General features: G+C 47.6%; 1 protein-coding gene across 1 annotated transcript in view; it reads left to right on the forward strand.

Annotated features, from left to right (window-relative positions):
- The window catches only part of Znf366 (zinc finger protein 366), a 59972-nt gene extending 40557 nt beyond the window's left edge, over positions 1–19415 (forward strand). Inside the window, exons 2-5 of the mRNA XM_036207384.1 lie at positions 1477–2813; positions 6232–6423; positions 16648–16822; positions 18418–19415. Of these exons, the coding sequence (XP_036063277.1) occupies positions 1491–2813; positions 6232–6423; positions 16648–16822; positions 18418–18956 (2229 nt within the window). The 5' untranslated portion in view covers positions 1477–1490 and the 3' untranslated portion in view covers positions 18957–19415. The remainder of the gene's footprint in view (positions 1–1476; positions 2814–6231; positions 6424–16647; positions 16823–18417) is intronic.
- Positions 19416–23850: the final 4435 nt, after the last annotated feature.

A 23850-nucleotide genomic window follows, 5' to 3' on the forward strand; every position in this document is an offset into this window, starting at 1 on the left:
CCCTCAACAGATTGTTTGTGTATGGACTTGGTAATCAAATATTAAAAATCCTTTTTTTTTTTTTTTGGAGCTGAGGATCGAACCCAGGGCCTTGCGCTTGCTAGGCAAGCACTCTACCACTGAGCTAAATCCCCAACCCTTAAAAATCCATTTTTATTTTAATTGCACTATACTTCTCAAATGTCTCAAAAAAAAAAAAAACCCTACACATAATTTAGGAATGTCTGTATATCTGTAAAAACTCAGTGTCTCACCAAATGTTCTAGGAAATGAGTAGAAGCTTCCAACTCTCTCATCCTAGGATCCTACACTCTGACCCACAGCCTCCAGTCCTTTAGGTCCCTATTCCAGCCCCTATCCACTGGCTCTAGTTCAGCCCTTACACGTAGTAGGCCTACTATCTCTTTCGAGCCTCTGGTAATCAGGGAGGACCATCAGAACTCCACGCGTTTGTGTAGCAAGAACCCTCATTGAAAAGACAGAAGTGGCCACTGGTTTCTTGTCTCCATGTCCTTGTGGAAAATGAAGAATGGCAAGGGGATCCATGAAAAGAAACACGTCCCTTGGTCCAGATTCGGGTCTACTGGTTCTTTTAGCAGTGCCCAAGAGGGTCACCATGGTATGGAAGCTGGCTTAGTGGGAGACATGGCAGGCTCTGTAGGCTGCCCTTGACTTGAACATCTGCATGAATGGAAAACACAAGTGTGGGTTTAGAGAGTCGAAACACTGGAATTCCCCCCTTGAACTTGCTTCTGATTGAAGATCTAGGACATATGGACTGACAGAATGACTTCAGAACGCGGAAATGCCCGTACGTTTCCTCGATTCATGTACCTTAGCAGCTTGCCTTGTTCAGAGTGGATACTCATCCACATCATGTCTGAGCTCAGCAATGAAGTCTATCCTCTTTCACGGGTCTTTGAGTATCCTAATCCAGTGTAGCCCAGACTCCAGCACAAGCGGTGGAAACTGGTTTTCTTCCGCAAGAAACTGACAGATGAGGCACACTAAAAAACGTCTTGGGTAAACACAACCACACCTCAGATAGAAAACTGTGGCGGCATGTGTCCGTGTTCTGCCTCCTCCTCCTCCAAGTAGCTGTGTGACTTACACAGGCCTTTTCATCTCCAAGGGCCTTGGGACGCTCACTGTAAACAGAAGGGAGGAGAAGGTGGGGGGGGGTCACACAAGGGACAGATGAGTTTTCAGGTTTCTTCCAGAACAAATCCACGCCCAGCCTCTGTGGTCCTGAAGATCTCTGGTTCTGTAGTTGACAATAGGCCCTCAGATCTCACTCTCCTTGGCCAGTGCTTCCCACATTAGCAGCTGAGTTTAGAAGAACTCAAAGGGTCAATATATAAACAAGTATTACTCTTTAGAAGTTAGTATTGATCTATAACCCAAACCCTAATTCAGAAAAGAAGGTTGAAAAGCGATCAAAGCAAAACCAACACAACAGTTTCTTTCTTGTTCAAGGGACCCTGCGAAGGATGCAGACCGCAATGAAGATGATCAAAGATGAGGAGGGACCCTTCAACGCTGCTGGGAAGAACATCCCCTCCTTTCCCCACTGCCTACAGCCCGAGGCTTCCCGGGGAAAGGCTCCCCAAAGACACCCCTTCCCTGAAGCTCTCCGGGGCCCCTTTTCCCAGTTTCGCTATGAACCTCCTCCAGGAGACCTTGATGGATTCCCCGAGGTCTTCGAGGGAGGAGGGTCCCGGAAACGGAAGAGCATGCCCACAAAGATGCCTTACAACCACCCTGCGGAAGAAGCCATGATCGTGGAGGAGAGCAAGAGCCTGGGCCCCCCGAACCTGGCTCTGCTTTTCCCGCAGCCACAGCGCCCCAAGTGCGACTCTCAGATGATCGACCTGTGCAATGTGGGTTTGCAGTTCTACCGCACCCTGGAGCACTTGGGGGGCAAACCCGTCAAGCAGGAGCCGGTGAAGCCCAGCGCCGTGTGGCCCCAGCCGACACCTCCTGCCTTCCTGCCCGCACCTTACCCCTACTATCCCAAAGTCCACCCGGGACTCATGTTCCCCTTCTTTGTGCCCTCATCCTCACCCTTCCCCTTCAGCAGGCACACCTTCCTGCCCAAGCAGCCCCCCGAGCCAGTGTTACCCCGGAAAGTGGAGCCCCAGGAAAGCGAGGAGACCAAGCAGAAGGTGGAGAGGGTGGATGTGAATGTCCAGATCGATGACAGCTACTACGTGGACGTGGGTGGGGCTCAGAAGCGCTGGCAGTGCCCCACCTGTGACAAGTCCTACACCTCCAAGTACAACCTGGTGACCCACATCCTGGGCCACAGTGGGATCAAGCCGCACGCGTGCACCCGCTGCGGCAAGCTCTTCAAGCAGCTCAGCCATTTGCACACCCACATGCTGACACACCAGGGCACGCGGCCCCACAAATGCCAGGTGTGCCACAAGGCCTTCACCCAGACCAGCCACCTGAAGCGCCACATGATGCAGCACAGCGACGTGAAGCCCCACAACTGCCGCGTGTGCAGTCGGGGCTTCGCTTACCCCAGCGAGCTCAAGGCCCACGAGGCCAAACACGCCAGCGGGCGTGAGAACATTTGTGTGGAGTGTGGTCTCGACTTCCCCACCCTGGCGCAGCTGAAGAGGCATCTCACCACGCATCGCGGCCCCATCCAGTACAACTGCTCCGAGTGCGACAAGACCTTCCAGTACCCGAGCCAGCTGCAGAATCACATGATGAAGCACAAGGACATCCGTCCCTACATCTGCTCCGAGTGCGGCATGGAGTTCGTGCAGCCCCATCACCTCAAGCAGCACTCGCTCACCCACAAGGTATGGGGGGAGGGGCACCAGTGGAGGGGCAGCAGGGGGGCTGCTGGGCCATCAGGAAAGGAACAAGAGCTGGGGACCTGTGAGTGGGGAGACCCGGGCCGCTCCCTCCTAAAATGCAGAGGAGCTGTGTGACCCTGGTTAAGATACTCGCCTTTCTGGAGTCCTGGGACCTTCCCCACTTCACACAGCAAACAGTGAGTGACATGATAGCAGACAATCCATTAAGCCCTTTCCCAGAATAGCCTGAGAGTCTAAGGTGGGACTGGAAGTTACCAGTGCAGACATTTGGAGAGGACAATGAGGAAGGATGCAGGAAGCAGCTGGCTGCCGTGATATTTCTGCTTAGCCCCCAAGAAGCCCTGGAATTTTGCCTCTAGAAACTTCTTTTAGGGAACTAGTCAGGGGGAAAAATACATGCCATCAGATCTCAGATCAATTCCATGCCTGGGCTATACCAATGAAAGCCACCTGGGAGAAGTCTCTGAAAGCTGCTTCCAGCTGAAGCAAGAGCTCCTGGCTTGTTAGCTGTCTCTGCTGTGAGACCTTCTTCCTTCAGGTGGAAGAGGTCTAGTCGCTCAGGGCTAGCTAGCTCTTCTCTGTCAGCTTGGGTTGGCTAGTCTGCGGTATCCTTGTGGGAAGCAGGAGGAAGCTTCCTCCTCTGCTTGGTTTTCGTTTCTCTGGGCTCAGATCTTCATGGAGAAATACAGACCCAAGGCTGTATTTCGAGTTTCTGCCTTATTTGTTACTAGTACTCTGTAGTTCAAGGCGGAACAGGCAAGGCCACAGTGGCATCTTGAGATCTCACCCCATCTGAGCTGACCTGGGTCTGCTTTGAGATGCCCAAAGGGGACTTTTGCCCCCACTGACCTCTAGTCTCACCCTTGTTCTTAGTGGTTTCTTGGCAAGAAAGACCTCTAGGAAGCCAGTCTCTAAACCAACCTTTATTTCCAAAAGGCCATGAGAGGATTGCCCAGCTGAGGAAATGATACCGCTCTCCTCTCCTGGGTTTAATTTGTTAGGTTAGGACAAAACACAGTGCCTTCTGGCTCTGCAGCAGAGAGATGCTTCCTGACAGACAAAGGGCACCTATAGACACCATCTGAGGGGAGCTGCCTGCCAGGGGCAGGAACCATGGGCAGAGCACCTGGACTTAGATTTGGCCATCAATGCATCATTGGCTTAGTTCGGGGTGCCTGTGTATGCGGATAAGGAACCAAGGCTTACAGATTTTAGACCTTATGGATTCTGCAAGGCAATAGAAAATGAAGTTAAATGGGAAAAACAACCTGTTGTCTGACATGTATTTCCTTCAAGTCAATAAACAAAGTGTGTTTACAGTAGAGAAACCAGCAAACAGTGAGAGGTAGTGTTCACTGAATGCTTGCTTGGGGGTTCTTGACTCATTTATGCTGATTCTCAAGGATGCAAGGATCTGCTTCCCACTGAAAGTGAAGACACCAAAATATGATGAGGTCTCTTGGGAACGCCAACACCGGCACCCAAATCTTTATTTATTCATTTGCTTTTTTATTTTGTGCTCATGTGCATACACACGCAAATGACCATGTAAAGGCCAGACATCAGGTGGCTACTGTGGCTCTCCACCTTATGTTTTTGAGATAGGTTCTGTCACTGAACTGGAGTTCATCAGCTGGTTAGAGTGTCTGACCATCGAGCCTCTGGGCACCCTCCTTTCTCTGCCTTCTAGCTGTAGGATTGCAGACATGCCTTACAGTGCTCGGCTCTTTCTGTGAGCACTAGAATGCTTGCAGTGTGTGCCATCTACCTGGTTTATGCGGAGCTGGGACTCCATCCCAGGGCTTCATACATATAAAGCATGTACTTTACCAGCTGAGTTATGGTCCCAGCCCCCACCACTTCATCTTAAGAAGACAAATCTTCACCAGGAAAGACCATGGAACTTGTTTAAGGCTTCATAGTCAGTAAAGGGTTGGACAGAGATGTGAATCCACTCTTTAGTGCTTTGGGCTTACCAAAACTAAAGAGTGTATGTGGATAAGGAACCAGGGCTTACTGATTTTAAACTTAAAATCACACTCCAACTTAAATAAGTAAGAATATAGCTAGAGTTAGAGCTAACTTGGAATGTCTCCTTCCTTAGGCCACTTACGGATACCAGACAGTATGAACTTTTAAGGTGTTAATTTGGTAACTTACTCTAATCCTCATGTTAGTGCCAAGATTCTTTGATTCTGGCTTTTTAAAAGTCATTCTTGCCTGGAACAACAGTGCACACTTGCAGTCCCAGCTACCCAGGAGGCTGGGGCTGGAGGATTACTTGAACCCAGGAATTCAACACTAGCCTCAGCTACATAGTGAAATCCTGTATCAAAAAGTCACTATGGAGCCTGGAGAGATGGCTCAGTTAAGAGCACTTGCTGCTCTTGCAGAAGACCTGGGTTTGCTTGCCAGCACCCATATGGTAGTTCATAAGCTTCTGTAACTCCAGTTCCAGGGGGCATTTGATTCCCTACTCTGACCTCCTTGGGTACTAGGCATGTAGGTGGTATACATACATACATACATAAATACATATAAGCATTCATACACACAAAATGAATCTAACATTGTTTTGAAGTTGTTGTAGATGGACACCTTTTTGTCCCGGGCTTTTCTGGGAAGTGAAGGTTGTTGAGAAGGCTAGTATTCTATCTGGGGGTCCCTGGAAAGGCTCTGAATCGAGGGCATCAGCATTCCACATGGAAACACTGCTCTATAGACAGTGAGGAAAGCAGGCAGCTGCGCCTTGTGTTCCATTTTCCAGTTTAGAAGGTGGTCCCATGCCAAAAAAAATTCTCCAACAGAAGCAGCTGCACCGCATAGAGGAGGCTCCAGAGCTATGGCCCCCACGGGTCAGCATGGCCGGTGGGAACACAGGGGACCGACCAGAGAGGGCGATTTTCTAGTTGTAATTGATTGAAGCAAGGATAAATGGCTCTTTGGGGATTTCTGAGTCCATTAGTGAGAACTGGTGCGACATTTGCTTTCCTTTTGGGAAACGGTAATATCAGTTTAGATTTTTTTTTTCATCTTCATGAAAGCCAGATTAGACTCATTTCACATATCATTCTACCATGCTCTTTCCAAAATCACATTAATCCTCCTGATCTGTTGCTGTAGAATTAACCCCATCAGCAGTGGAAACAGCAGCAGCTTTCTTTTTGCCTAGTGGCCAGCTAGTTTATGATGTTCAGGGGAAAAAAGGACACATAGCTCATATAAACAACACTTTCCAAGGAAATCACAACTTCACATGGCTTAAGCTGTGTCATTTGGAACTTCGCTTCTGCTTCCAAGTTTCTGGTGGATTTCTGTGTCAAAGAAGAACAGCCTATAACACTCGTGGAAGCCCAGTACATGTTCCACACTCACTCTTTTGAATCTTGCCTCTCCACAGGGTGTGAAAGAGCACAAATGTAGCATCTGTGGGCGTGAGTTCACCCTGCTGGCCAACATGAAGAGACACGTGCTGATCCATACCAACATCCGTGCCTACCAGTGCCACCTCTGCTACAAGAGCTTTGTGCAGAAGCAAACCCTCAAGGCGCACATGATTGTCCACTCTGATGTGAAGCCTTTCAAATGCAAGGTGGGGAGAAGGGAGGACTCTGGGGACTAAGCAAGTGTCTGACAGGCAAGACCCTGGGGAACCTTCTACTCCGTTTCCTCAGTGATACTACTGAGGCGCAGAGTAGGTCTGTGGCCAAGTCCGAGTCGTGCCCACCACGTGGCTCCTGTTTCTGCCACATGTGCTCATAGCGGTTCTTAGCTGGTCCCTGTTTATGTGACTATGGCGTTAGTGCTTGGGTTGGGGGCAGGGGTAGGCAGACAGTCATGAGTGTAGAAAGCTTGTATAGAATTACTTAGAAGAGGAGGAAGATGATGGGGGAGGCACTACTGGTCTAGAGTGGAAAACCAGGCTGGCCCTGTTTCCATAAGCCGATGAGTAGGCACAAAAAGGACTCTGAAAAGCTAACATATCCCCCTTTCCTTCCTTGCCTTCCCTCTTCCACATTAACACTTGGGCTAAACCTTACAGTGTGAAAGCTGACATCCCAAAGAGGATTCTGATGTGCTGACTTCCTTCTCTGTGGATAGACTCCTAGTTCTTAAGAGAGTTGCAGCACAATCCATAATAGTTAAGACGTGGAGACAACCTACAGACACATCAAAGGATGAGGTGAAGAGAAGGTGGTCCATATCCAAGATGGAGTACTAGTCAGCCGTAAGAGGAACAAAACCCTGGATCTGTGTCAAACATGAACGGAGTCCATATTGGAGGATATGATGTTAAGTGCAATAAGCCAGGCACAGAGAGACAAATGTTGCATGTCCTTGCTCATATGTAAGAGCTAAGTTGACCTCATAGAAGTAGAGCTGAGAACAGCAGAGTAGCGGCTGAGAAGGGGGTGGGGGAGGAGAGGTGTGGTCTAGTGTTCCATAGTACAGCAAGGTGACTAGTTATCAAGACTTTACTCAGTATTTCTCCAAAAGATTTTGGGCAACCCCAATATCAAGCCTGATGACCTTGATCTGCTCACCACATGCTCTATACATGAATCTAAATATCATTCTATACCCAACATACATGTATAGTCATTATGTGCCAGTTCAAAATATTCTGAAAAAGTAGAAAAGGATCCAAAGTTAGCCCTTCAAAGGACTCCTGAAATGCTTGTGTGGACTGAGGAGTAACTGAGAACTCAGCCTCTACAGTATTTTTCCTTTATTCATAAGTACCACATGGCCCAGGGTCTAAGAACCTTTGTAGAACAGCTGTATCAGATTACTTCAGTTCATTCTTATTTTCTCAGCTGAGAGGATGTGTGAGCTAGAGATCTTTCTTACAAGACCAAGGCTGCCCTGTCCTAGGGCTGTTTCCAGAGGGTAGCTTAGGCCTAGGTGGTTGGAGGTCTGTATGGATGGGTGCCATCCCACTCAGGAAGAGAGAGAGCAGAGGGAGAAGGGGAAATACTGCATTCAGACAGTGGAGTGTGTCTGTGTGAACACAAAGTTTTCCTTTTCTGTTGCTGAGTGTTGTCTAGAGTGTGGGTGACTCACTTTGCAAACCCGTATCCCTGTGATTGGATCCCCTCCTTCCAGGGATGCTGCTTTCATCCCTCGGTAGTGTGACCCCCACTTGAAGGAACCCCCTGCGAAGTTGACTTTTTTCCTGTGCTGGCAGCTTCTCCACGGGGTGAGGGGTCAGGAACCAGAGCTTCCCTAGGCCTTGTGGACATTGTCTAGAGAGGGGCCCTCTCCCCTGACTCCTTTTCCTGCCTCCCACTTCTGTTTCCCCTTCTTTTCTCCAAGCTTTCTGCTGTTTGAAAGTCCTGTTATGTCCATCTTGAGTGTGTGAGATCAAGGAAGAGAAAGCAGTGTGTTGGGTGGGGGGCAACACTTTTCAGGCTTCTTTGCAGGGGATGAGTAATTTCTAGAGCAAATAAAGCATTAACTCAAAGCCCATGAGCACCTCCTAGTCACTGGTTCCACTAGGACCTCTTCTCTCTCACTTCAGACACTTTTCTGCTTTTCTTCTCACCCCATTGACCTCCTCAGTGCTTCACCATTGACAGTAACAGAGATGCCCTGCAGAGATTTACTGTCTACCATAGTGGAGGTGCAGGCAGGCTCTCTTATGCTTGGATGGCAAGCATGACCTGCGTTCATTATCTTACCAACTGTTGGTTAGAGTACAATTGTTATTCTATAAAGGGAGTAGCTACCTCCTAGTTTCTTCTCTAAAGAAATACACACCTGCTCAGTCCTAATTGTATCTCCTCTGGTCCTCAGCAGAGAAATTCCTCCCTGATTTGGAGGGATAGATTAGGGCAGAGATATAAGTGGGGGGAGCCCCTGAGATGGAGGGGTAGATTAGGCCAGAGTTACAGTATGCAGGGGGAGCCCCTGAGATACAGGGATAGGTCAGAGCAGAGATACAGTCTTGGAAAGCCCCTGAGATGGAGAGATAGGTCAGGGAGAAGTTTTGTCTGGGAGGAGGGGTAGGCCCCGAGATGGAGGGGTAGGCCAGTGCAAACATATAGTCTAGGGGGAGCCCCTGAGGTGGAATTCAGGGCAGAACCAGTTTAAGCAGTGTGAGATCTGGGGATATTCATGGGACAGTTCTGCTTCCCTACCCTCAAAGCCATGCAAGCACTCTTGGGCTTGATAGTACACAAGCATCTGGAAAATTCTCTGTAAAACCAGGGCACAGAAAGTGTAGTTATAGTTTTCCTGCCTGGCCCATAGTCAGGACAAATCTCTCTTATCCGCCAGTCCCATAGTCGTTCAGACCCAACCAAGAAAGCACACAGAAACTTATATTGCTTACAAACTGTATGGCCGTGGCAGGCTGCTTGTTATCTACCGTTTCTATCTTAAATTAGCCCATTTTTGTTAGTCTATACTTTGTCACATGGCTTGTGGCTTACCAGTGTCTTTATATGTTGCTTTTTATGGCGGCTGTTGGCAGTGTCTCCCCCCAGCCTTCTACTTCCCAGCTTTCTCTTTTCTTTGTCCTGCCTATACTTCCTGCCTTGCCATTGGCCAATCAGAACTTTATTTACACAGAGCGATATCCATAGCAAGAAAGTGTGCAGAGTTGTGCACTCTGGGCCCCATGCTGCAGTGAGCCATCCTCGATGGATGTTTCTGGACTCTGTTTGCAGACAACTATGCCCTTCTCCTCAACTATGGGGCATCATACATGGTCCCAAGAGCATGGGATAGTCATCTGTATTGCTCAGAAACTCCATTTATCTCTTCCTTAAAGGCTGCTTAGGCTTTTTTTTTTTGATGTCTTAGGCTCTTTTACGTCACCAGATGCCATAAAAAAGTGAAATCCCAGCATCGACACAAGAGACAGTTTACACTGCATGGGAGAAGAGGAGCCGGACAGCTCTTCTATAGATGAATCTTCTGCATAATGTTTGGGTTCTCTCAGAAGGCCAGAATACAGCTCTCCACCTAGACAGTGCAGTCTGCTATTAGGCAAAGCAATTTGGAAGATAAAAGGCATTCTCATCAAGCTTAGCTGGCCCTGCTCCAATGCTTAGGCATTTCTGAAATAACAATCCATGTAGGTCACCTTGACCGAGCTCTTTCTTCCTGAAAGCTCCATAAGCATGCTGCCTGTTGTTTTGTTTTTTCTCCTCCTCATCCCCACTACCTTGCAGTGGTATTCTTTGAGCTAGTCTTTGGTACCATCACACTTCATTATTTCAACAGACTTTCCTGACACGTATGGGTTACATGTCATACAGGTCCCCCCATGTGCATGAGAACCACAGGGTAGAGATCTGTAAAGCCTGAGGTCCCGGTTCACATCCCAGGGTGGTCTTGGGATGTCCTGTGGACTTTGCTTCCTACACTTTGAGCTGGATGGAGATCTGGCCCTGGGTGAAGGTTGTAGGGGATTGGAAGGGTTAGACAAGAGATGGAGGCCATTTGTTCATTGCTATGTACTTTATAACCAATTGAGACAATGTCTGGCAAGCCGCATAGCGATGATGGGTTATAACTATAACTATAACTATAACTATAACTATAACTATAACTATAACTATATATATAGTTACACCCAAGTTTGATAGTCATAACAGAGGGTAGTTAGTTATTCTCTTCCCATGGTTGATGTGGCTGGGGCAAAAAGGCAAGGCTTGCTTCACTTCGGCAGTGAGCTGGCTCTATTGCCTCTCCCCCAAAATTTGCAACAAGAGAGATTCTTTTAGTATGAGAGTCTAATTTCTTGGGATTTTTGCCATTAAAATGCACTCCTCAACATAAATTCTTCCTCCTGTTGCAGCGTGGAGTGGTTCTCACTGGAAACAGCTGTCCCCAGTGAGCAGAAGTGTTCATTCTCTCTCTCTCTCTCTCTGTCTGTCTCTGTCTCTGTCTCTGTCTCTCATACACACATATATACATACATATGTCATATATTTATTTATGACTGCCCTTCTGGACTCTTGCTATTGGCTCGACTTCTAGACTTCTTGCTCCTGGGAGCCAGCTGGAGATAGTCCAGAGACCCAGCCTTAAGTGGACTCAAGCTATGTTTCACAAATACACTTCCCAGATTCTGCGTAAGCACACAGGCCTTGATTTGGATACTCTCCGTGTAGTGGCTGCACTCCATAATAGCATAGAACCAGCTGCTGTCTTTGGAAAACCTATCCAGGAAAAGCTTCCATCCAGAATTTCCGGGACAAATCCTCTTTTGAGATGGGTGAAGCCCAGAGCTGCCTAAGTTATGAATCACTGGGTCATCTACAGCTTTTTCTTCAGCAGAGAGCTGAGGGCTGGAGGCCTGTGAATGCAGCAGAGGGGTGAAGTCGCTTTGAAAAGGGTCTCCTCTTCCTCTCCCAAACTGACTGTCAGCTGTTTGGTGCACTGGAAAAAGTGGGCAGTTTGCAGGGACCCAGTGCCTGGGGTCAGGGTTTTCAGGCTGGCATGGAGGGGGTTAAGGCAGTGACCAGATAGCAGCCTTTTGGCAGCAAAGCCCTCCTCCTAGGCAGAAGGAAGGATATAGCTGAATGAACTGCCTGCTTAACAATGCCTAGCATGTCCCCAGGGGCCCGCCTGCAAATAGATTTCATCTTGCTTTCTCTTGTACTTTTCAAAGCTTCCTGTTTTCTCACGGTCCTTTTGGACAGTTTACAGTCTCTCTCTCCCTCCCTCCCTCCCTCTCCCTTTGAGGAAAGGAACACCCTTCTTATGAAAGAGAGGAGAGGGAGAAGAATGTAAAGGGGAGGGCAGCTGAGCCGAGGCCATTCTCTGGGGCTGGCTGGAGCTCTTTGACCTTTCCTCTCCGGATAGGAAAGAAAGCTTCCCTGGGGCATCTAGGCTCTGAAGCTCACCTCAGGCAATCGGAGCCAGGTCCAGGGCTGCTTGGCCTTCTGGGCCTCTGGACTCAGCCAAGTTCCCGCTACTGCCACTGCTGCATCTCTGCCCACAGCTGACCTCTGTGGTGGCTGCTGCCGCGGGGGCCCATGGGAAGCAAGTAACTCCAGGCCCTGTACCTCGGCGGTGGGGGGGGGGGGGGGGGTGGCAGATGGGAAGGGCACCAGGAGGCCAGATCAAGGAGGCTGAAGCAAAGAGGACGCGTGGCAGCTGTTTCAAGGGCATCCTGGACATCAGAGAGCCATCTGGTGGGCTCCCCCAAAGACTGTGGTCTATAGTGAATCGCCGCTTTCCAGCCATGATTCCTGGGCTGGGCTTGTGGAGTCAGTTCCAGGTCACCTGGCAGGGGTTTAGCCAGAAGATTCCCTTTCGGTTCCTCTGATGTTTGAAAAGGACAGCATTTTTACTGGGGTACTACGGCTCACATCTGGAAAGATGTAAACTGAGTCTCCAGCCCTCCCCCAAGCGCCTGCACTAACGTCTCTCTTACTTTGATGCAGACCTTGTGAGATCACTCATCCAGTCCTGGTTTGGGAATGCGCTAATATTTTCAACTCTAGATTAAGGGAAACCTTCACTTCAGCTGCTGACTTTTTCCCCAGGGAAGAAATGAGTTTTGCTGTTTCTCTACACTCTTCTTTCTGGTCTAAGTCCCTACTCCCGGGCTGTAAGGACTCTGCTTAGAGCTGACACCCTAGGACCCTATCAGTAGCAGAACCCAGGCTATTTCTCTAACCAACCCCTCTTTGCTGTCTGAGAGGGATGTTCTCTGTCACAGACATAAACAACAACAACAACAACAACACAAAAACAAACCCAAAAAACCTCTCTATACTTGGGCATTGTCATGTGAGGACACTCTTCCAGGAACAATGGAGGAGCAAGTGTTCTGATGAGGATCACAGGGCTCTGTGGAGGTCAGAGGTGGAGGGAGAAGCTGACAGCAAAGCTACTGATGAGATGAGAATGGAGGCCAGGGCCTTTAGGTCCTTTGTAATCCGACTCCATCCTTTGGGCCACTGAGTGTTTCCATTTACAAACTGGTGTGTGTGTGTAGGCTAGTGGGGAGATGAGAGCCAGGAATGACTGTATTTTAAGATTGTGTATGGGGTGATGATATTTCCTGACTTGTTTATATATTCTCCCTGCCTAATGCTTAACTACTCGTTAAGGGTGTTGTGTATGAAACCCTGTGCCTGATACTGAGGTTGGTTATAAGGAAAATTGAAGTAACCCTTGAGTTGAAAACTGACTGGGACACTTTGGGACTTTCAGAGCTGCCTTGCCTCCACCGATCTCCATTGAGACACCCAACAGGCTACCATCAGTCATGCAGGATAACTCTATTATATAAAAACTAAGCTTGCCATCATGACGGAAACTAGTCTCCTTTACCAATCAGACATAATAGAGCTGACCTGTCATGTTCCACAATGGACTTCCCTTCAGACCATTGGAATTACTTTAGAGGACAATATGATGTTTTTTGGTTTTATTGTTGTTTGTTTGTTTTGTTTGTTTTGAGACAGGGTCTCTCTATGTAGTCCTGGCTGTTATGGAACTCATTATGTAGACCAGGCTGCCCTTGAACTCACAGAGATCTGACAATATAATTTTAAAGTCCAATACAAATTAAATATAATTATGATGTCCCCATATACCACTAAACTGTCCAAGAAGTTTTATATTGAATGAATTGAGCCAGAAAATCTGTAGTGTAGAACCATTCACTAGGCTTTCAGAAAGGATCAAAAAAAAAAAAAAAGGTAGCTTGTCTGTCCTAATTAGGGTGACTGTTGCTGTAACAAAACACCATGACCAAAAGCAAGTTGGAGGGAAAGGGATTTATTTTTCAGTTTTCACGTCTAGATAACAGTCTATCACTGAGGGAAGTCAGGGTGGGAACCTGGATACAGGAGCTGATGCAGAGGCATTGGAAGAGTGCTGCTTACTGACTTGCTCCCCCTGGCTTACTCAGCCTGCTTTCTTATAGACTCCAGAACCATTACCCACAATGGGTTGGATTCTCCCCCATCAATCACTAATTAAGAAACTGCCCTGCAGCCAGATCTTATGGCAGAGTTTTCTCAATTGAGGTTCCCCCTTTCAGATAACTCTAACTTGTGCCAAGTTGGCATCAGTCTATCCAGCACAGTTGTCTGAAGCTGGAGAAGAATCTACAAGACACCCAAAGGTTCATTATGATGAACACGCACCTCTGGGTATAGACTTGTGGTGAGGGAAGATGATAAGTGGAACTTTTGAAGGTTGACAGGTGGAACCTTGGGGTAGATGACTTGCAGGACATGACCCCATGTTCCAGGTATGATGGATATGACAGCCATAAGCAGTTAATCCTCACCACGGCAACAGTAGGCCCCTCACCTGTGGTATAAAGTAGACTGAAGTGTCTACAAACAGTCATGAAGATGCCTGGTACTTGTACCAAGGCAAAAGTAAAGGGCATCCTTCAAGAAAGGGCTAAACTATTCGTGTGTGTGTGTGTGTGTGTGTGTGTGTGTGTGTGTGTGTGTGTGTGTGTGTCTGTGTGTGTCTGTGTTTGGTGATGTTCATGTGGAGGCCATAGGTCAACCTCATATGCCATTTCCCGTAAGTCATCAGGCTCTTTCTCTCTCTCTCTCTCTCTCTCTCTCTCTCTCTCTCTCTCCTGTCTTGGTTCAAAGGACAACTAGTCAGCCTAGGCTGACTGTCCAGTGAGCCCCAGGGACCTGCCCACCTCCACCTCCTAAGCACTAGGGTTGCAAGGGCATATCACCACACTCCGCTGTTGACATAGGTTTGGGAGTCCCACTGGGGTCCCCATGCTTGGACAGCAAACAGTTTACCAGCTAAGCTGTTGCCTGGGATCCTTCTCTCTAATGAAGTGTTTTCAGGCCAGTCCAGACTCTAATACCTGAGCAGCGAGATAATGGCTAGAAGAATGTCTCGCACCACAACAGAAGCCAGTGCTGAAAGCCTTCATCCTTCCCTTTCAATGATGTCTGTCTGCTTTAGAGCGGAGCATCCGACCATCTATGTCTGGACTTGCCCAGGGATTGAACTGATCTTCCGGCTTTCTGCTTCTCTCTCCCACTTGGGGCTTTTTCTTCTCTAAGTTCTTCTATTGCGACATGTCCCACCTTCTAGCTGAGGCCCTGTCATGTGTCAAGTACAAACAAGGCAAGTTGCAATCAAAGGCAGGCAGAGCCTTCACAGACTCAGCCTGCTGGTAGCAAACAATTGTACCAGCAACACACCTCCAAACACTCAAGAATCACCCCCACAAAACATAAGAGGTGTGTTTCTTTTCCTTAAAATGTAACATCGGTCTTTAGATCTGAACTTTTATTCCTTAGCTATAATAGAGAAGTGGGTAAACTAAGCTAACAATTATAACTTTACAAAAAAAACTTTAGACGTGCAAAACTGAGCAGAGCTCAGTGTCTTCATGAATACTGTCTAGTGGGATTAAAGAAAGTATCCATCTCTCACTTGGCTTCTCTAGTGGGAGTTGGAATTGGATCTGTTTTCTCATCCTTTCCTCCCCTTGGGGTGTCATTTTTTCATTGCCCCCCACTCTATCCTGGGGTTCAAACCTAGGGCTTATACTTGCTATGTAAACACTGTACCACTGAGCTGTATCCCCAGGCTTTGGGGGTCACTGTCTTCTAATGTGTGTGATGTACAGTTACTCTGAGCTTAGAAGTCATCCTGGGATACCAAATTCATCCTGCTGGCATGGAATCAAAGGGGAGACATGTTCTTCAAATCTTCAAATATAAATCACTCAAGAATACTAAGCCAGCCTCTCATCATCTGTATGTGGATTATTTGGGTGTGCTGTGCAGTCCCAGGCTGGCTGCTCTTACATCCAGCATTCTTTTGCCTAGCCTCCCAAGGTCAATCTTGTCAGCTCTGGCCACCCATTCTTCCAAGGTTAGCTCCACTGCCCTTCCCTAAGGAAAATAGTGTCTTTGGTAATAGAAAATCAGTCTAGAGTCTTCAACATTAGCCTTGAAGATATCTCTCAAAGAGAAGAGAAAGCTTATGTAAGCTGGAGAGGATGCCATCTCTCTCTCTCTCTCTCTCTCTCTCTCTCTCTCTCTCTCTCTCTCTCTCTCTCTCTCACACACACACACACACACACACACACACACACACACACTGTGGTATCTCTCACCACATATCACTGTCACCACTCCACTGCCTTGTTAATTAACACACTGGTCTACACACCAACACAGCATCCTTTTTTGTCTTCCTCATAACACAACCACAGAAGGGCTAGAGCTCCCAAATATTGCTCTCCTGAGGCAAAGGGACACAAAGTGTCCCAGAGTCACTTTCCTCTGTAGAGAAGTGTCAGGTCCACTCTTGAGATTCATCATGTTGACACCCATGGGTGGCTCACAACTGCTTGGTCACCTGCATGCATACAGGTGCACACTGGCACACATACACAGACTCAGACATACACACAGGCACGTAATTTTTTTTTAATGTTTGCTTTTTTAATATCTCACACAAAACTCTCACTTCTTTGGATCCCTACCTAGAGAAAAGACAGCTCCTTTCTTAGATTTCTGTTCCTTTTCTTCTGCCACATAGTGAGTTCGAGGTCAGCCTGGACTACATGAGACCCCACCGCAAAGCAAAACAAGCTTTAATTTAGAAGCTTTGAGATCTGGTCCTTGAGTTTAGAGATACTGGACACCTAGTATCTCACAAATCCAGTCCACCTGCTCCACTTCTGAGCCCAGGTAGCACCCAGCCCCTCCCTGACTGCCGGGGGACCATTGCCTTTGGAAGTAGTTAGAGCACCAAGCGGGTGTGGCCACTGCTCTCTAGTCCCCCACCACCAGCACACAGGTTCTCCCCAGCAAGATCATTGTGCCCTGGTCTCTGTCCCCAACAGCTGTGTGGGAAGGAGTTCAACCGGATGCACAACCTGATGGGTCACATGCACCTACACTCGGACAGCAAACCCTTCAAGTGCCTTTACTGCCCGAGTAAGTTCACGCTGAAGGGGAACCTGACCCGCCACATGAAGGTCAAACACGGAGTGATGGAGAGAGGCCTTCATGCTCAAGGTACCCCCCACCCCCCCCCCCCCCCCCCCCCCCCCCCCCCCCATCAGAAGCCCTGTCCACCAAGCCCAGCGGGTGACACACAGAAGAGGAATGTGCTTTTATGGGGGCGTGTCTTGGGGGGGGAGTGATTCTTGCCCCAAACAGGGGATGTATTTTAATGACCATGGCATAGCAGCAGCAGCAACTTGGTACTGTTTGTTGCTGGTTCCTTTGTCTCCGACTCTGCACGGAGTACTTTATCTCTTTAAATCCTCACATCCACACCCAGCTGGAGAGCATCTAGATTATTTCCATTTTGCAGGTTGAGAATCTGAGGCTTCCAAAGTTGCTTAATGAAAAAGAAGCAGAGTCAGGATTTGAACCCAGATCTTTTCAACTCAGTCTTTATTATATGAGTCTCCTTGTCCTACTGCTAGATGGCATGGGATTTTTCTTCCATTTTTTTTTTTTTTAAACAAACAACAATGACCAAACTAAGCGGCCTGCATACCCTGCACCAGCAGCGGTGTGTTTGCAGTGTGTTGTTTCTCTTCCTGTTCACTCAAGAGCAATTTTGCTATTGCCCCAGCTCCGGGGTTTGTGTCTCTCCTGTTGAGTCTTTACTGAACTAATGAAAAGCTCTTGCCTTACAGTCTGGTTTGGGTCACCACAGGCTGAGGCCTTGAACTCGAGATGAAATGAGCCACTGTGCCTAGTGATGGTCACTAAGCCCACCTTTCTTGGTATCCAAACTTGACCCTGCCCAGCACAGGGACATCTGTGATCCCACACAGGGACTTTGTGAGCTCCTCAGAGAACCTCTACTCTCTGTGCATGGGGACCACAGGCTTAGAGTGGCCTCCCGGGTGCCACAAGGAAGAGTCTGGGTTTGTCTGTCTTTTTTTTTTGAGGATGAACTGTCTTTGTTGTTACTTTATTTATTTGCTGTAAAGTAAATGCTCTCTGTGGAAATAAAATGAGAAATACTTCAGAAGTGAGGAGAAAATGCAGCAATCACTTCAGAGTTCACCAGTTTTGAGATCTGAGCCTACATCCTACCAGACATTTTTGATAAGGAAAAAAGAGAAGAGAATCACACAAAGTGGTGGGGGAGGGGAAGAGAGAGACTGACTATTTTGGACCCATATTATATTATCTAATACAGGCTTTATGAAATCCATTCTAGAACATACATTTTAACTTAAAATACATAGAGAATACATGTATGATCTGTAGTAGCCATCTTTATCACCCAGACATAACTCATTGTGTGGCTCTACCATTTATGTGTTTAACCAAAATTTAGATACTTTTTTTTTTTTTTTAACATTTTCAGTATAATGAAAAAAATTCACACATACGCTCTGCTCCTGGCCTGCTCTTTACTTTTTCATATTTTAAATTCTCAGTAGAGACATTGCTAAGTCAGGGCATAGTTGCCAGGTTTGCCTTAAAGGGTTGCATGGATTACAAGCATCCCATGCCCGTGTCCTTGATGGGAACCACTTACCCCGCCCCACCCTGTGTTTAATGTTTTTAAAATGGACAACCATGATGCTTAAAGGACCTTGGTCATTGCTTCCCTCGGGCACGTAAATTCTGCTCTGGTCCTGCAGGTCTGGCCAGGGGACGACTCGTCCTGGCGCAGTCCACTGCTGTCCTGAAGAACCTGGAGCAGGAGGAGCCGTTCGACCTCTCCCAAAAGCGCAATGCAAAGGGGCCGGTGTTCCAGTCCAACGTGGCCAGCACACAAGACTGCCTCTGCCAAGAGGAGGAGGAGGAGGAGGAAGGGGAGGAGGACACCTGCTATGAGGTGGAGCCCTACAGCCCCAGCCTGGCCCCGGAGAGCCAGCAGCTCTGTGCGCCGGAGGATCTGTCCACCAAGCAGGAGCACACCGTTCGGGCCCGGGGCCCCGGGGAAAGATGCAGGGACCAGGATGCTCCGGAGGAGCATCAGGAGGAGAGTGTGGATGACCATGAGGGCAGGGACATAGACTGCACCATCAGAGAGGAGCACCTGGGCAGCCGGCTGTTACAAAGCGGTAGGCAGGGCCCCTCGTTTTCCGATTACTTATACTTCAAGCACAGAGATGAGGGTTTAAAAGAATTACTGGAGAGGAAAATGGAAAAACAAGCAGTCCTTTTGGGTATCTAAGTGGACGGCTTTAAAATTACATTTGGAAAATGAGATCTAGGCAGTTCAAATATAGCTTTCTGCATGAACTGTCATTTGCTGGGGACGGGCGAGTGGCGCCGGTCTTTACAAATGGCTCAGACTAAACGTGCCGGTAACACAAATGCTTCTCAGGTTGTTCCTTGGGCACTCAGCAATTTCATACAGGTGCAGGGGCCCCTCGAGGATCTTTCTTTACACATCACCCTTATGTTGAACTGTGCTTTCATCTAGATACCTAACTGCAAGCTGAACCTCAAGGTGCTTTTAGAAACCGTTTCCTCTAACATGCAATAGAGTAAATGTCTTTCTAGTTGCAAAACTGTGGTGCTCATGTTACCTTATTAGTGACTATTAGTTACATTTATGAAGGTTACAATGTCATAGATGAAATTATTAGCAGTTGTATATAATAATAGCCTCTATTAAATAATAGAAACATGGGAGAGGATACAAGAGATGAGTTATTGGGAAGACTGTTCTTAGTTCCTGCAAACGTGAGCTAGGGTTTCAGGGCATGGTAAATTGTTTTGACTAAGGTGAAACTAAATTGCTTAGACCCCTGGTTGGATACTCTGTTCTGCTTCAGCTTTCCTGTTCAGTGGGAGATTTGGAGCACCCCTGTGGATATCTGGACAATGCTTGGGGGTCCCAACTCTCCAGATCAAATTCCCATCACAAGAAGAGCTTCCTCAGAGAAACCACTGGCACCTTGTTCTCAGGCCTCATGCTCCATAAAGCAACTGAAAGGGAGGTTGCCACAATGAACAGTGGGGGCTTGGGCTATGAAATGGGGTTCAGGACTTCTCCCTAAAACAAGCTCTGACTTATTTAGGGTAGAGGAATGATCATTCGCCAATCGCTATAAGCAAGACCTGAGCTATGCTCTCAGAGCTGGTTACACATAAGAACCATCCACAAGAACCTTTAAAAAACACTGATGTAGCTAGGCATGGTAACTCACAACTGTGACCCCTGCACATGGGAGACTGAGGCAGGAGGATTGCTTCGTGTTTGAGATCAGCCTGGGCTACAAAATAAAGTCTTTCTGAGAGGAAGGAAGGAGAGAAAGGAAGGGAAGAAGGGAGGGAGGGAGGGAGGAAGGAAGGAAGGAAGGAAGGAAGGAAGGAAGGAAGGAAGGAAGGAAGAAGCAAGCAAAACCCACCCATGGTGAAGCTTTACCCTGTAGGTTTCAGGTCTAACACATCTGGAGTGGTGCCCCAGCACTGGGAGTTTCCAAATCACCTCTAGGTGCCTCTTGAAAAAGAAGCACATTGTCATCATGTAGGCCGCACCCAGTTCTGTGTCCCCTGGGACTCCTTCCCACTGTGCGTAGTTCTGATCCTGACTTCAGACTCACTAGGAGAATGGGAGACCAGCCACCACAGTGCTGACTTACACCTTTGTTCTTATTCTGTCACCCTCCCCAGGAAACACACACACACACACACACACACACACACACACACACACACACACACTGTAGATATACACGTGTGTGTGTGTGTGTGTGTGTGTGTGTGTGTGTGTGTGTGTGTACTACAAAAACAACGCCTGTGATGTTTGCAGCCACCAGTGTGTTGAAAGATGCAGGATGACGCTGATTCTTACCCAGGTGCTTGGACTGTTGTCACAGTGAACTGTGAGCATTTGATGGCTATGCTGGGCCATCTTAGACCCTGCCACCATGGGAAGCAGTATTACCAGGGGGTTGAGTCCATGTCACTGACTCATGGTGGGTACCAGACCCTGTTTGGGTAAAACCTGCCTCTTGGTTGAGTGTCAACATTCTTGGTAAAGCCAGGTTCTGGTGACTGTCTTGCTGCTTCTCCTCCCAGAGTGCCCAGCACACTCCTTGAGAAGATCCAGTCTAGCTCCAAGTGCAGGCAGCTTTCCCCATCAGCCAAGCTAGTCCCCATGGCCCTCGCCCTTTTGCCTATGTGCTTTGACAACCTTTCACCCATTTCTCCTGCCAACATCCTAAAATTCCTTTCTCTGTCATGATTGCCACTGTGAATTAGGAAAGCTTTATGCGTTTCCTACTGTCACTTGAGTATATCCCTAGCTCCCAACACCTGCAAAGGGATGGATGGTGGAGAGAATGCCCTGGGTTTCACAAGCAGAACTCTGGACACAGAATTGTTGCAGGTCTTCAGATGGGCATGATTCTTTCCATTGACTATGAATGAAGCTTTTTGGTGCCTTTGATAAAAGTGCCAAGAAAGCTTCATTCAGAAACCAAGAGTTGAAGACCTACTGTGTGCTGTGCCTTACCACAGTTCCACATACTTCCAGGTGCTTCTGGGTATGTCCTGTTGGAATAGAAGGAACCAGGAGAATCTAGGGGAGCAGAATCTAGCCCATCCCAAACAAATTCTGTGGGACTGTTTGAGGAACCAGTTATGTCAGGGAGAGAATGGTCTAGCATGTTTTGAAGAGTGGGAAGTCTTATCATAGGTTCCTCCAGAGCTGCTAAGGAAGGAGATAGCCAGCCCGTAGGCCCATTTCATTCCAGTAGGCTCCCTCTGTGTGGTATAGCATCCCGAGTAAGACTTCGTGGAGGGAGAAGATCCCGGGAAAGTAACCACAATGTAGTATGGCCTATGCTCATCCTGGCTCTAGATTCTACTTCCGGGTATAAAAGACTTAGTAGGCTTTAACCAGCCCAGCACTGACCCGAAAGTGAAGCTAGCCCCAGGTCTCATGTATGGAAAAGGCAGCAGCCCTCCTTTATACCTGTTAGTCCAAGACAGCCACTAGTAGCGGTCCCTTACTTCTCAAAGGCATCCCAGTATGTTTGATCAGTTTCCTGACTTTGGAAAAGGTGTGGCCAACCTTGATCCATGATCTGAATAGCCAAATACAAATCTGAAAAGGGCTCCTGGGGCCCACCTCAGAAAACCAAAGAATAATATCACCCAAGGTCACCAGCACTCCAAAGCCAAACTCTTCATCCCACTATAGAATCCTGGAAATGGATTGGAGATAAATGCTTTCCGGGCTTCTGACCACCACCACTTTGAATCTGCTAACAGTGCAGCCAAGCAGCATAGTTGCCTCTTACCTTTTGATTCAGGCTTATGATGGTCCTTGTCATTTTTGTGTCCTTCTTTCATTATTTTTTAAAACTTGGATATCCCTTTGGCCATGACACTTGAGCCTACCTTTCCTAAGTCAAAAGGAGTTAACGGGTATATCTGGATGTATGTAGCTGCTGGAGAAAGCTCAGTGTGCATACTAGATTTATTGAACCCCAAGGACATCCAATAAAATATTAACATTGTGTTTTGAATTATGATCTTTGTCTGCTTTGCTGAAACAAAATGTAACCAAGCTAACATTTGAAATCCTTCATATATTTGGATTTTGAGCAAATGTTGCTTTTTCTGCAGAATTTTGGGCTTGCCAGGTGAAAACTAAGCCTCCAAGTGTCTAGCGCCCCAAGTTGTGAATATTGCTTCCTGTCTCCAGGCAGTTTACCTGGAGATGGCATGTAACCTATATTTTGTTAATTTAAGCAAATAAAAAAAAAAAGTTGGAAAGAACTGTGTTACTAATTTGCAAGTATTTGAAATTTGGGACGGAGGCTGCCACAGTCAGTATCTCACTTCTGTCACGGTACTGTCAGCCTGGAGGCAGGGGTTCGGGATTCTCCTGCCCCAAGACTTTGGAAAAGATGAATGAACATCAGCCCATGTGTAGACAGATGACATCATGTTTTATCCCATTCCAGGTTCATGGAGTTAAGAGGCAATTATCTCAGTCTGAATCCAATGCTTTATAAAATGAAATTAAGACCAGAGTCGGAAGACTCCAGTATGAGAGTACCCAGGCCGGGCCCTTAGTTCTAATCCAGGCTGCTTGGTTCGGACTTCCAGCTTCAAACCTCTGCGACCTGAGACCAGACCATGAACCTCAGTGTGTGTCAGGTTCTTCACCCATAGACTAGGGCTAGGAATTACATCTTCTTCATTGGGTTACTGTGTGGGTTCAAGGGCTTAGACACAGGACACTGGACCATCTTGGGCTCACAGTTCATGCTATGAAAGAATTAGGTATGATAATGGTCAACAGCATGGCCAGAAAACTATAAATTGGTTTCTTCCTCCTCTACAGAGAACCCACAAACCATGTTAGCACAAGTTAGCACCTTTTCAAGGAGCTGCCCTTTAATATGGCACTAAATGTGCAACCCATGCTCTATTATATGCCAGGCATTGTGCCTGGTGGTTCACTCAATAGATTTCATCTCAGCCTAACAACACCAGGAGGCAAACATCTTTTTTTTTTTTTTTTTGCCAGAGCTGAGGACCGAATCCAGGGCCTTGTGCTTGCTAGGCAAGCGCTCTACCACTGAGCTACATCCCCAACCCCCTTTTTTAAACGAATATTACCAATGAGGAAATGGATGTTTAGGACAGTGAAACAATTTGCTCCTAAAAATACCTAATTACTAAGTTTTTCCCTAGGTGCCTCAAAGCACACAACCCGGTGCAGGGTTGGTCCCCTGGAAGCAGATACTAAGACAAATTTGGAGGCAAGATGTTTGTTAAGACTAACACAAATGAAAAGGGCTGAAAGATTGAGCAAACAGGCCTTGCCTATAGCCATGGCTCTCCTCAGTCTGCACTCTTCCAGGGGTGGGCTGCCCTGAGATGAGCACACCCCAGCATTGAAGACTGACTCTGGAGGATCAGCAGCTGCAGGCTGGCTGTTAACTGCATTCCCAAGGCAGCTGCAGCCCTTTCCTTGGAGGGCCACTGAAGATGGGGGCGGGGGAGGTCATCTGTATTTCTCAGAGATGCCACCTCTGGCACCATCATTCCAGGCCACTTCATGGAGATTCGTGGACCTTCTCTGGCAGGTTCTGACAGGC

Source organism: Onychomys torridus, chromosome 15, assembly GCF_903995425.1.
Source record: "Onychomys torridus chromosome 15, mOncTor1.1, whole genome shotgun sequence".
Lineage (NCBI taxonomy): Eukaryota > Metazoa > Chordata > Mammalia > Rodentia > Cricetidae > Onychomys > Onychomys torridus.